Raw genomic sequence first — 14,252 nt, 5'->3', positions numbered from 1 at the left:
GAGAGAGAGAGAGAGAGAGAGAGAGAGAGAGAGAGAGAGAGAGAAAGATCTGTTTAAAATTATGCTATGCATGAGCCTGGATATATCACACTCACTGTGTAAAAACAGGATTTCCTGGGTTGTTCAGTGTCCTCATGTGTCTGAGCCATTGTCAGTCAAGTGAGGAATAATTCTGGGGATCCTGTTCCCACCTAACCCTGACCCCGTGGATCCCAGGTTGGACCCAGCCTTCTGTGTCAACACAGGTGCACTCTTCTTTCAGGCTGATCCAGAATCGCATCACAGCCAAGGGGACAGCGCAGCTGGCCAGGGCATTGCAGAAGAACACCGCCATAACAGAGATTTGGTAAGGTCACACCCTTGTCACAGCAGCCAGCTCCATAGCTTCTGACCAAGTGCCACTAACCTCCTTATGCTACCATGGAAGCCCATTCCTCTGCCCTCTTGCCTGTGAAAACAACTGTGGTGAGGGGCAGCAGTTACAGGACAGGAGGGAGCCCAGTGGCCCTGAGTGCTCTGGAAATGTGCCCTGGAACCTGGGCCTGGGGTGTCCCTCCCAGCGTGATGTGTAGAAGGGACAAAGCCAACTGTGGGTTCTTTGAGGCTTATGGAGTAGCCTCACCAGGAACCGGAGTCCCAGATTCAGGGGGTGGATGCCATTAACCCTTGTCTCCTGTGTCAGTGGAGAAAAGAGTTACAATACCCAAGACCTACTGAGATATAGTCCTCCCCAGTCTTGGCTTCTGAAAGGTGTGACTGAAATGTCACTGGGCACACACTAGTCCAGGTGCTGCATCCAGCATTGCTTTGAAGTGAAACAGGAAGGACAGAATCCCAGCAGTGGACAAACTGTTTTGCCCACCTTGCCTGAAGTGGACATGTGTAAAATTGTTTAGATGCTGGTTCTAGAACATAGTTCTAGATCCTTCCAAGTTGACAACTAATTAACTATTAATGTAGAATCTATCACTCTTACAGTCACAGCAAAACCTTTATGAACAAGATTGTTATAGAGACTAGAGCCCCATTCCAACAAGAGAGAACTGTCTGGTACCCAAAGGCCAAGCTTTCTGTGAAGGGGTCCTGATTGTAAGCTGATTGGGTCTACCTCTTGGTACCAGTTATTCCTGGTGCTGTGTTGATATCTGTCACTAAGTAACATGGGCTTGAATGCCATCCTTGGGCTGCTACTGAAAATCCAATGGTGAACACATGCGAACTGCCCTCATGGCCTCCCCCTGAAATGAGGGAAGAGCACATTAGGGCAGATAGTCAAGGAGGAAGTGGGCTCAAGGCAGGTCTCCTGTCTTAGTCAGGGCTTTTATTATTGCACAAAACATCATGATCAAGAAGCAATTTGGGGAGGAAAGGGTTTATTCAGCTTACACTTCCACATTGCTGTTCATCACTAAAGGAAATCAGGACAGGAACTATAACATAGAGCAGGAACTTGGAGGCAGGAGCTGATGCAGAGGCTATAAAAGTGTGCTGCTTACTGGCTGGCTTTCCCTGGCTTGCTCAGCTTGCATTTTTATAGAACCCAGGACCATCATCCCAAGGATGGCACCGCCCACAATGGGCTGAGACCTTCCCTCTTGATCACTAATTGAGAAAATGCCTTATAGCTGGATCTCATGGAGGCATTTCCTCAAGGGAAGCTCCTTTCTCTGTGAGAACTCCAGCTGTGTCAAGTGGGCACACAAAACCAGCCAGTATGTCTCCTAAGGAAGAGACTTTAGACTAAGCCACCAAGGAAGATTGGGAGTTAGAAGGCTGGAGTGGTCTGCAAGTGCTACCTGTCAGAGAAGGACACATCCAGAGGCAGAGTTTGTCCAACAAGAACGACAAGCAGTCAGGCATGTATTTAATCCTAGCACTCAGCTCTCTGGGAATTTGAGGCTAGCCTGAACTGGTGAAATCTCTGGGTGTGTCTATGAGGACGTTTTGATTGAGTTAGTTGATGTGTAAAGACCCACCTTGAACATGAGTGGTAGCATCCCATGTGCTGGGGTCTCAGACTGAAAAAGAAAGGGCAGGGGGTGGGGGGCGGGGGTGGGGCAGCTCTGAGAGAGCAAGCACCAGTATTCATCTCGCATTGCTTCCTGACTGCAGATGCAATGTGACAAACTGTCCCATACCCCTGTCACCACACCTTTCCTGCCACTATACCCTCAAGCTGCGTGTTAAAATAAACCCTTCCTTCCTGAGCTGCCTTTGTCACAGCAACAAGGAAAGTAACGCACCCAGTTTCAAAGATGTCCACAGTTGATGTCCATAGACTCAGGTGGTGTGGACGAGGGGGCTGAGGAGAGAGGAGCATGAAAGAGCTCAGGGTCAGACCATGTATTTTGATCTTTATACTAAGCTCAGGGGAAGGGTAATGAAGGGTGTGAAGCAGAAAGGGGATGTGGTCAGGCCAGCGCGCATCTAACGGAGCAGTCAGTAACACTCCAGGAAGAGGCTTTAGACTAAGCCACCAAGGAAGATTGGGAGTTAGAAGGCTGGAGTGGTCTGCAAGTGCTACCTGTTGGAGAAGGACACATCCAGAGGCAGAGTTTGTCCAACAAGAACGACAAGCAGCCAGGCATGGTGGCATGAGTTTTTAATCCTAGCACTCAGCTCTCTGGGAATTTGAGGCTAGTCTGAACTGGAGGCTGAGGCTGCAGAGGGTCAGAGTGTCAAGCCAGAGCTGCTTAGGAATCAAAACAGAACTCCATGACAGCCATAGTAGCAGGATGGAAGCAGGCCTCAGGGACTCCAGCATGCTACCTGACACAGCTGGATGCAGGAAAGGATTATTCCCTGAGCTGGAGGCCTGGGCTGCTGTGGCAACTTTGAAGTGTATGGAGACATCCAGAGAAAGGCCCCAATAGTGAGCTTGCCTAGCTGATGTGTCTGTGGCAAGATAAGAGGCCAGAAGCAAAGAGCCCAGGCAGATTCCAGCCTCCGGCCGGTACTAAGAATGAGGACATGAGAAAGCAGGCTAAGAACAAGTGCCCAGAGCTGGAGAGATGGCTCAGCGGGTAAGAGCACTGACTGCTCTTCCAGAGGTCCTGAGTTCAATTCCCAGTAACCACATGGTGGCTCACAACCATCTGTAATGGGCATTTGATGCCTTCTTCTGGTGTGTCTGAAAACAGCGACCTATATACATGAAAAAAAGCAATAAATCTTAAAAAAAAAAAAAAAAAGAATAAGTGCCCAGAGACCGGAGAAAATCTAGAGCCTGTGATGTCCACCTGAGAGATGTCACGGTGCTTCAGGGAGAAAGAGATCAAAACAGCCTAATGCCTATGAAGGCTCCAAAGAAAGATGAGACCTGAAAATGTCATTAACCTTGAGCTTATAGAAGCTGCTTATAGAAGAGTCCAGTGAGACCCAGTAAATAGAGCAAGGACAGCTGGTATTAACTGGTATTCATATCAAAGCATACTTTGGATAGCGTGTGCTCCTTTATTTCAGGGTTGTATGACACACACAGTGCGTGAGGTCACTTATTGGAAATGGATGGATAATATTCCATGGCACTTTATATAAAATTTACTTTTGCTCCTTCTCACTAGTCTCAATGGAAACTTGATTAACCCTGAGGAGGCCAAAGTCTTCGAGAATGAGAAGAGAATCATCTGCTTCTGACGGACGCTCCTGGGCGGGATCTTTGTCCTGGGTTGCTCCTCAGTCACAGACAGCACTGTGCAGTCAGCAGGGTAGCAGGATGCTGTGCAGGGCCTGCAGCAAGGTGCCTGTCAGGAACCCACACCTCCACAGTGCACACCGACGTCCCCTGCACATGCTTGGACTGGTAGCACTCGTGCCCCGGCTGAGACCCTGCAGAAGCAGGGAGTCCTAGGAACCATCGTCACCACTCAAAGCCAGCAGGGCATCTTCTGTACAAAGATCTCCCTGCATATCCATTAGACGGAAGCTGAAGGAACGCAACAGCAGAGGAGGCCAATAGACGCCTGGCTGAAGGCTCCATGGACCAACGATGTCACCTTCAGAAAAGAGCTGGGAACTTGAGCAGAGCCAATGGTAACTTCTCGGGGAAAGAGGGCACCCGGTGACCGCATGGTTATCTTGAGTCCTCCTTCCTCTGCTTAGTCCCTCTCACTGTACAGGTCTGTTTCTTCCTCACAGCTATGGCTGCTGAAGTAGGTCCACCGTGGGGAGGGCTCATCTGAGGACCCACAGCGAGCTGGCTTTCAAAGGCTCATCACACTTTGGTTTAAGTCAGTCTCAGAGGATCTCTATGCTGTGAGAGGGCTGAGGGCCCACCCAGAATTTTTTTTACCAGTTTCTACTGTGCCTGCCCCAGGAGGGAGAATCACTTCCCAGCCTCCACAGCAGCAGGCATGGCTTGCCTCCATGGTCCTGAGATCACAATAAAACTCTCTCCCTTGCCTGTGAGCAGAAAGTATCTTCATGTCCTCAGAAGTTGGAGGGTGACTGGACACAGTTAAGACTCAGAGAGCCAGCTGATAGCTCAAAGCAAAGCATGGCAGATACCCACCACCATACCATGGTGCGCATGGGATGGGACAGTTGGAATGTTGCAGATAACATGTTCTTTTGCCAGTTCATTTGTTAATAAAATATTTAAAACGTTCACTGTTTCTAATGGCCAAGTCTGGGGTTTTCTGAAGGGACTCTGCTTGGAAAGCATGCCTTAAGCTCAGCCTGGCTCACCGCAGTGGGGATTTTGAGGTGTCATTCTATACAGAGGGCAGATAAACAGAAGCTAGAGGTGTCACCAACTTGATCCTTCACAGGTTCCACCAAGGGACAAGAAGGGTAGAGGTGGCATCCAAGGCCACTCTACCTGGTCTCTGAATCGAAATGGACTGCTCCTGAGTCAGGACACATGGCTATATTGGGGCCATTTCACACTGTCACTAACACACAGTAGGTTCTTCAGGCCAGGTTTGCTACTGGGTGGAACCCCATGATGAGAGGGACTGAGCCAATAGGGAAAGCAAGAGACAGTTCAGGGGATCCTCCAACTGCATCTGTTGGTCCCAGAGTCCAAGTGTAGCTTTGTGTGGCAGCTTGAAAGGATAGGAGCAGCTGAGGGCTTAGCGCGGAGGACATTAGGAAGAAACCTATAGGAGCTGACAACCCCACAAATGTAGTTCCCCTAAAAGCACTATTGTAGGGATCCCCGCCTTCCACACTACAGGCCCCAATATTCATCCAATAATCACTCTCAGGGGTGGCAAAGTTCTTTCTAGCTGGATTGGGAAGAATCTACCAGAAGCACAATAAAACAGTGTCATGTGGATGGCCAGTGATGCTTGTGACAGGCTGCACCCTCACCACATCATACAAGACCTTCTCTGGGGCAAAGCATAGATTTAGTAACAGCCAGAGTGAAACCATGGTGGGGAAAGCGTACTCATTACTGCCCTTTCGGCTGTCAGAACTGTGGCCTTGAGAGGCTGGGCATTAGCACAGCCTTGGATTTCAGATCTGTCGTATTTCAGTCCTCCTGGTGGTAAAAGGTCCCACCTGACTTCCTGCCTTATAGCAGAGGTTTGGGGCTGGTAGGTGGAGAGAGGTTCCATACAATCGAAGAAAAGAAAATGGGTCCTCCAGTGGCCCACATCTGTAATCCTAGCACTAAAGAGACTAAGGCAGGAGGACCATGAGTTCAAGGCTAGCCTGGGCTACATGGAAGAGGACTTGCCTAAGAGGTATACAGGCCCCGGGTTCCATCCCCAGCGTTTCCCTTCCAAACACAAATGGCAATGGGAATGTCTTATATGAAGTTTGGATGAATTTATTTCCATAGGATGTTCTGGCTTATTTGGGAGATGAGGACGAGGAGGAAGAAGAAAAAAACTCAGTCTTTCACAGCTGCATTTAAACAACATAACCAAAATGAAGCTTTCTTTTAAAAATTATTGATTGAGTGATTTACTTTGTGAGTGTGTGCTCTTTCTCTGTCTCTCTCTCTCTGTGTTTCTCTCTGTGTTTCTCTCTCTCTCTCTCTCGATAGTATATCGATATATGCGATAGTATAGCATTCACGTAGAGGTCAGAAGACAAGCTTTGGGGGGGGAGGAGGTCAGTTCTCTTCTTCTACCATGTGGGCTCCAGGGATTGAATTCAGATGATAAGACATGATCATGAACTCAGATCAAGATGGCAAGTGCTGAGCCATCTTGATGGCTCATGATTTGGAGCTGTGTGTGTGTGTGTGTGTGTGTGTGTGTGTGTGTGTGAACACAGGCATATATGAGTGTGCACATGTGAATGTAGAAGTCTGAAGCCTTGTTTTTTTGAGAGGATCTCTCACTGGCCTGGAACTCACTGAATAAACTAGGCTGGGAGTGAACAGGCTAGGCTGGGGGTGAACAGGCTAGGCTGGGGGCCAGTGATCTCTAGGGATCCTCTGCCCCTCACCATTGGGATTACAACTGCCTGCTACCATGCCTGGCTTAAAAAAAACCTTAGGTCCTCACACCTAAAGGTAAGTTCTTCGCTGACTGAGCTGTCTCCCCACCCGGGAACTTCCTTCCAAAAGCCTGTAAAGTCACTATGTACCTGGGAAGAATGAACTTCCCCACTGCCCACTCTTCCACAGCCTGCCTGCTGGCTATGGCTGTTAGAGTCTTGACCTCTCCTTTGACAAATGGGAATGGAAGAGTTCTAACCCAGGAGGTTGTTGTGAGGTGACATTCGGGGTACCGAGCAGTGCTGGCACAGGGTCCCCACCCTACAGGCTCCAGTTACCACAAACCTGACATCCTCGTGTCCTGTCCAGTGGATTCTCCACTTGTTTCTTCTCTCTCGGGCTCGGAGATGCTGAGAGCACCTCCCAGCAAAGTCAAAAAGGACTGGGTATTCTCATTGCCTCCACAGCTTACAGGGCATCACGCTTCCTGTAATACTCTACCTCTGTCAATGAAAAGCAGTGCTTGGTCCTCATCAGAGTTCCTGAAGGACACTGCAGCAGAAGTGTGGACTTGCTGAGCACAGCTGGGGGCCATGTCTCTGCTGTGCAAGAAAGAGCAAGACAGGGGCTAGAACTGAAGACTGTGCAGACTTATGCCATGGACTGTCCAATTTCCTTACAGATTCTGGTATGTGGTTTCATCTTGAAATACACATCTAGAAATCTGAATAGTCACACACATAAACTATTCTTTGATATAGCGAAGTCCCAAGCTGGTGCTTTGGGAAAGTGATTGTATATTGATGCTCTGGCCTCATCAAAGGGTTAATCTATTGAGTTATTAGCGGAGGGTGTGAAGCTTAGTTGAGGTCAATTCTTTAGGTCAGTGGAGGCATGTCCTTGTCCCCTAGCCCAGCTGATCACTCCCTGGCTTCCTTGTTCTTGCTACTTCCTGCCCACCCTGAAGAGAGCAGCCGTCTTCCACCCCACCCTCTGCCATGATGTTCTGCCTCACCCAGGTCCACAGACAGAGTGAAGGGTCCACGAGTTGAAACAAGTTAAACCTTTCTTCTTTAAGTTACCCGCACTCCAGTGTTTTGTCACAGTGATGGAGAGTTAACACTACCAAACAAGGAACGGTGGCCTCATCACTGTTTTCAGTTCACTTCCAGACATGGCGCACATACCTGTTTCTGGTAACTAACTACTTAGTTTACAGAAGCAAACACAGCCTTGCTGTGGTGCTGGGGTGAAACATCGGCCATTATCCAGCTCTGCCTCTCTAGAGGAGAACGAGACATGCTCACACAGACAAGTAAAAACATGTCCTGTAACAAAGCTGTGTGGGTGTCAGGGAGCACCCCAACACTGACGTCATCGGCAGAGATGGAAGGAACCTCACCCACAATCAGCTTAAGGTTCCCAGAGGCATTGAGTGCTAGAAAGGCTCCCTGTGATAATTTAGACAGCACAGAACGAGGCTGTAAATAAGAAAATGAGAATGCTGAATAAGCTGTGGTTTGTCCCAGCCCCCCTTAATTACTTGGCTACTTTGAGTTGGTGTCTAATGCCTTGAGATTTTTCCTTGATTGCTCTCTTCTTCCATGCACATTTGTTTTTGTTGTAAAACCAACCTTATAATGTTGAGCATTGAAAAATGCTGCATATAATCGTGTTCCTTTTCTATTGCTTTGACCAAACACCTCAGAAGTACAGCTTAATGGAGAGATGTGGGCTCATGGTTCTGTGGTTTCAGGCCAAGGCTGATCAGATCAGTACCTCTAGGCTTCTGGTGGCAGGCATGTATGGCAGAAGAGGCTATTTACCTCATAGTCATGGAGCAGAAAGACCCAGAAGTTAGGGAATGGGGCATTAATGTTCCCTTTGTAGGCTGGTTTCAGAGATCCACTTCCTCCAATAGGCCCATGTTCCCATTGTCCACCATTCCCAACAGTCCATTGAGCTTCAGGTCCACTCCAACCCTCATCAGCCGAACACCTCTCAGTGGGAAGCTCTACCAATTGGGGTCTAATACATATAAGCCTTTGGGCGTATACATCATACCCAAATCAAAACAATAATAATACAGCTACTTTAATTTTTTTGCAATGATTGTTTATACTTTGCTGAAATATCTTTAATTAAAAATTTGTGTGTGTGGGAGAGGGTTGGGGGGGGCAGTACATGCATGCATGCCACAGAATGTATCTGGAGGTCAGAAAGCAACTTCAGGAGTTGGTTCTTGCCTTCCACCGTGTGGGCACCAAGGCTCACCAGGCTTGTTGGAAGATGTCCTTAGCCATGGAACCTCACTGACCCTCAAACACCCCTCTCACTGTTGCAATCACACTGTGTGTCTGCAGATATTTTTATGTAACTCTGACTGGCCTGCAACTCACTATGTAGAATAGACCTCACCGAGATCTGCTTGCCTCTGCCTTCCAAATGCTGGGATTAAAAGGTGTGTGTAAACACACTCTATGTCTGCGGTTCTTTTATAATAAAACATTTCTCTCACATTCTCATGCTCTTAATAACTATCATTTGTGTTCTGCAAATTTGAGAATGTGCTTAATTACATTCTGGTGATTATGACATTCACGCTCCAGACTGACTGTAGTGCTGGTGATTATAGCAATGTTTTGGTAGAATTGAAAATCCTTAAAGAGCCAGGCGTGGTGGCGCCTGCCTTTAATCCCAGCACTTGGGAGGCAGAGGCAGGCGGATTTCTGAGTTCGAGGCCAGCCTGGTCTACAGAGTGAGTTCCAGGACAGCCAGAGCTATACAGAGAAACCCTGTCTCGAAAAAACAAACAAACAACAAAAAAAGAAAATCCTTAAAGTTATTTCTTTGGAGCGGGATGGTCGAGGCAGAACTCTTCCTATTATGCAATTTTATTTTATTGTCACCCAGGTTACGGGTGTGAGGAATGATTTAGAAAGACAGAAAACCAGAGAACAGTAGAATATAATACCAAGGGCATTTCCATGGAAGAGCAAAGCTCTGTGGCCCTGCCCTTCAGCCTAGACACTGTCTAAATGCTGCCCGTGCCCCAGATGTGCATGTCTGAAGATTGTTCACTGGTGGTGGCAATAATGGCTACAAGAGGAGTTGGCAGCCCCAAGGAGTGGCTCCCGTTATAAGGAGGCCTGCGTGTGATGGTGGGAAGTATGCAGGGGTTGGACTCTTCCTTGACTGAAACATGTCATAATTCTGGGTGGGTTCACTCGACCCGAAGAAGCCCAGTCTAAGCCCAGGCCAGTGGAAACTGCTTCCCTGCACAGCCTCCGTGGAGTGGAAATGCTTCTTGAACAGGGACAGTGAGAATCAGGGATGCAATTGTGCACATTGTCTTGTTAGCCAGGACAGGCTTACGATGAAGCAAGCAAACTGTCAGGATGGAACCTGGGCAGATATGGAAGACCACACTTATCCTGTTTGGGACTTCAGGCTCACGTGATCCAAACCCTCACTCCACCAGAGAGTAAACTGGTATCAGGTGGCAAGAGTGACAAGGGAATGCCACACAGCTGATCACTGGTGGCGCTGGAGTGAGAACACAGTTCAAAGTCTTCAGTTTACTTTGCAACTAACTATCCTCCTTGCCTATTAAGTGCGGGCAGGCAGGCCAAGCAGAAAGGGACTTTTCTGCAAAGGCACAGTGAGTCTGTTTGGCATCCAGTATTTCTCAGGAAACCTCACGTTTACTCCTTCAATTAAGATGCCTGCATTCCAGGACACTGGAGTCAGGCTGAAGGGCATCAGCGAGCATTGTGTCCCGGGAGCACCATGGAATAGCATCGTGGGCAGGAAGAGTACGATAACCAACAACTGCATCCTCCACCCTCCATCCTCCATCCTCCAGCCAGGAGACTGGGTAGATGGAAGTCAGCAGGTACATTCTAGAGCTGCAGTCACATGGGGTGTGTGTCTGTGACTTTCATTACAGGAGGACCTCAAAGAGCCAACTGTACCGGGTCCCTGGTGACAGGTGCACTATTTCACTCTCTCATTTCTTAAAATAAAATGTAAAATTATTTATTCACTTGGTGTGTGCCCGCCCATGCTCACATGTGCATTTCCCCATGTGAAAGTGGGTATGCGCATGCCATGGCTTGCATATATATAGAGGTCAGGCTCCATGGTCTCCATCCACCTTGAGACAGGGTTTCTTTTGTTTCTGCTGCTGTGCTGCCCTCTTCAGGCCAGAGAGCTGACAGGCTTCTCTTTGGTTCTCCTACATCTCGCAGTCGGGTACTGGGACTACAGATGTATACAACTGCATCTGGTTTGCATGTGGGTTCCAGGCATCAAACTCCCGGTCGTCACTTGTAAGCACTTTTACCTGCTGAGCCATGAAACTCAGACCAAAGCAAACTGCTAAATAAAAAGAAACTATCTTAATTCCATTTATCCATCACGTCAAAGACAGCAATACACGCAAAGAACTGGCTAAGGACTCATTAAAAGATGACTTGGTCAGTCACTCACTAGTGCTGAGGATCTGGGTTCAAATCCCAGGGCTTCTGGCAGCTGTGTGACCTTATACAAGTGACTTAGCTTTTCTGTTGTTGAGTTTCCCATCTGTAAGCAGGCTGGTTAAATAGTGCTCCTCCTGTAGGGTTATTTGAGCAAGCAGGATAATTAAATTAATATAAACCTCTTACCCAGCATCCATGTGCAGTTAGGGCCCCAGAAACGACGACTCCCATTACCTCATCAGTCTGTTTTCTTCTGGTGCTGCCTCAGTGGAACCAGGAGTTAGGGCAGGCAGAAGCAGAGATGTCCTGTGCTACCCTTCACAACCTTAAGTATATAGCCAAGACAACACCACCCCTTCACACAGCCCAGACACAAGAGGCCACATGCAATGCTAAGTGCTGAGGGATGAACCAGCATCCATATCTGTAACTGTCTTCTTTATTTTGTAAAGGGGCCTTGTATCCAGGTAAGCAGGTGTAATGACTGGTTGAATATGTTAACTTGACACAGGCTGGAGTTATCACAGAGAAAGGAGCTTCAGTTGAGAAAGTGCCTCCATGAGATCCAGCTGTGGGGCATTTTTCTCAATTAGTGATCAAGGCAGGAGGGCCCCTTGTGGGTGGTATTATCTCTGGGCTGGTAGTCTTGGGTTCTATAAGAAAGCAGGCTGAGCAAGCCAGGGGAAGCAAGTCAGTAAGTAACATCCCTCCATGGCCTCTGCATCAGCTACTGCTTCCTGACCTGCTTGAGTTCCAGTCCTGACTTCCTTTAGTGATGAACAGCGGTTTGGAGGTGTAAGCTTAAGAATAAACCCTTTTCTCCCCAACTTGCTTCTTGGTCATGATGTTTGTGCAGGAATAGAAACCCTGACTAAGACAGCAGTTTTCCATATCAGAATCCATGGCTGAAGTTAGCTTCTGTTTATCAGCAAGTGGTTCTCTTTCTAGCACTTCTTTCTCCCACTCATACCGCTGCAGCTCTGGCTCCTGCCTGTAATACAAGGATATGAGAACCCGGAGGAGGGAGATGAGACTGGAACAAGAAGGAGGAAGTGGCTGGGCTAACTCCTGGAAATTGACTTCCTTCCACTGTACAGGTGGCTAGCTGGCCTTACATGTGATGTCACCACCCAGCAGCCCGGGTACAGGAAAAGCAAGTTCACAAGCTACTAAACCCGCAGGATGGACCAGATGCCTGCTGTGGCGTTTAGATGTCCAATCAAGTGTTTCATTAGGTGACGTGTAAGGCTCTGATTCCTGCTACTGTGATGTGCTTGCTTATTAGGAAGGGTCTAAGATCTCACTATACAGTCCAAGCTGGGCTCAACTTTATGATCCTCCTGTCTTAGCCTCTGGGGTTCTGGGAATACAGGTATAGGCCAACACAACCAGCCAAGAGGACTCATTAGTAGCCAACAAACTCTTGTGCCTGCCCCAAGTAGTCCAGTGATTCACACATCTTCATCATACACTGACTTCCGGTACATCTTCTCTAATCTCCTCCCCCTCAGCACATTTTAGCCACGTGATATGCTGCAGTTCTGTTTCAGTTCCAAAGGACCACAGTCAGATCTAAGCTTCCTACCACCCCCCCCCGCAGTATTTGTCTCCCCAGTGCTGCTGCCCTATTTGAGGGTGCTCTGTCTCCTCACATCTGGTAGTTCTCTCCTTGCTGCTACATCCAGAACCCCTCTGTCTGTCTCACCATCGGCCCTTCCATACATGGTACAGTTTTCAGTTCAGCAAGTCATGGTCACAGGTCTAACAGTGGATTCTTTTCATTCACCTGTCCCAGAGACCATCTTAACCCATGCAATGACTTCTCCTTTGTTATTTTTTCTTTTGATCCTCCTATGAAAGAAGAAGAGGTCACCATTGGAGCAGCTTCCCTCTAAAACACATGAGGCAGCAGCTCTGTAGGACTTCCACCATGGCCCCTGATTCCTGATATCAGCCCATGCACAGAGTCAAGAAGCTAGTTTGCCCACCCGTGCTGCTGTTGTACTTTCTCGTATTTCTTAGATTTCCACCATCCTGTCCTCCAAGAGCCCAGGAGCCTCCTCTGTGGGCACCCAAATTAGCCTTTTTACCACACTAGCATCCTCCCCACATGCATCATATCACTGCACCACTAAGCTGGCCAAGGATCAGGAGGTTCAGAGCAAAATGCAAGTGTTGCACACTCTGCCCCCCCCCCCATCTCCAGCAGACCAGGCAGACCTTCTCCTACAGCCTCCCTCACCACCCCACCCCTTTGTCTCAGCTGCCAACTCCATGCAGACATTCCATGGACACTTGCCTGCCAGGGAAGGGGAGAGGTGATCTCCAGATCTTCACACTCTCTCCTCTTCTCCCTGGTGTATCCTCAGCTCCTTGGGAGGCTGCCAGCTGTGGCCTCTCCTCGTGGACCTTCTCACGCACCCTATCCTAGGCAATCTCTATTATTTAGTGTCAGCTCCCAATACCAAGAAACACCTTATTTCTACTTAGAACACCCAGAGGCCACATCTGGAGGGATCCCAGAAGCATTCCTTACCAGGCAACCCATACTCTAAGAACAGAAGAAGGCAACAGAACCCATAGAGCAAAGCACTCACCCAACAAAGACAAGATCAGATATCAGAATGTAGAATTACAATCCTCCCAAACCTAGGTGCCTAGATGCCAGCCCCAAAATGAAATCAGTAACAGCCAGAATAATATGTCTCTGCTGGAGTCCAGCAACCGCACAAGACAAAGACTCCAAAATAGCCTTTATGAGTATGTAAGAGGTCCACAAAGAATAAATGAGTGGATCCTTGAAAGAAATCTATGAAAACAGAAACAAACAGTGAATGAAATGAAGAGGACAGTTCAAGACGTGCACGAGGAAACACACAGTATAGAGAAAGCCAACACTGAGTGAAATCTGGAAAAGGACAGTTTAGGAACCTTAGAGACAACAGAATATGAGAGGCGGAAGAGAGGATCTCAGGCATCAAAGACAAGATCAAAGAACCAGATACTTGGTCAGAGAAAAAAAAAAAAATCCAGGCCCCCAAACATCCAGGAAATCTGGGACACCATGAAAAGACCATATCTATAAACAATAGGAATAGAGGAAGGAGGAAGGGAGAAGAAACTCAGGTCAAAGACACAGGAAATATTATCAGAAAATGGTATCAACAACAACCACAAAATCATAGAAGAAATTTCCCCTGCCTAAAGAAGGAAGGTACAAGCACCATTCAGAACACCAAATAGACATAATAATTAAAACACTAAATGTCGGGGCGTGGTGGCGGACGCCTTTAATCCCAGCACTCGGGAGGCAGAGGCAGGCGGATTTCTGAGTTCGAGGCCAGCCTGGTCTACAAAGTGAGTTCCAGGACAGCCAG

The 14,252-nt window shown here is 48.1% G+C and overlaps 1 protein-coding gene across 1 annotated transcript in view; it reads left to right on the top strand.

Annotated features, from left to right (window-relative positions):
* Positions 1-4,606, top strand: part of Nod1 (nucleotide binding oligomerization domain containing 1) — a 48,598-nt gene extending 43,992 nt beyond the window's left edge. The window contains exons 11-12 of the mRNA XM_021165643.1: positions 263-346; positions 3,564-4,606. Coding sequence (XP_021021302.1) covers positions 263-346; positions 3,564-3,636 — 157 coding nt within the window. The 3' untranslated portion in view covers positions 3,637-4,606. The remainder of the gene's footprint in view (positions 1-262; positions 347-3,563) is intronic.
* Positions 4,607-14,252: the final 9,646 nt, after the last annotated feature.

Source organism: Mus caroli, chromosome 6 (assembly GCF_900094665.2).
Source record: "Mus caroli chromosome 6, CAROLI_EIJ_v1.1, whole genome shotgun sequence".
Classification (NCBI taxonomy): Eukaryota; Metazoa; Chordata; class Mammalia; order Rodentia; family Muridae; genus Mus; species Mus caroli.
This window is presented reverse-complemented; position numbering and strand designations above follow the sequence as displayed.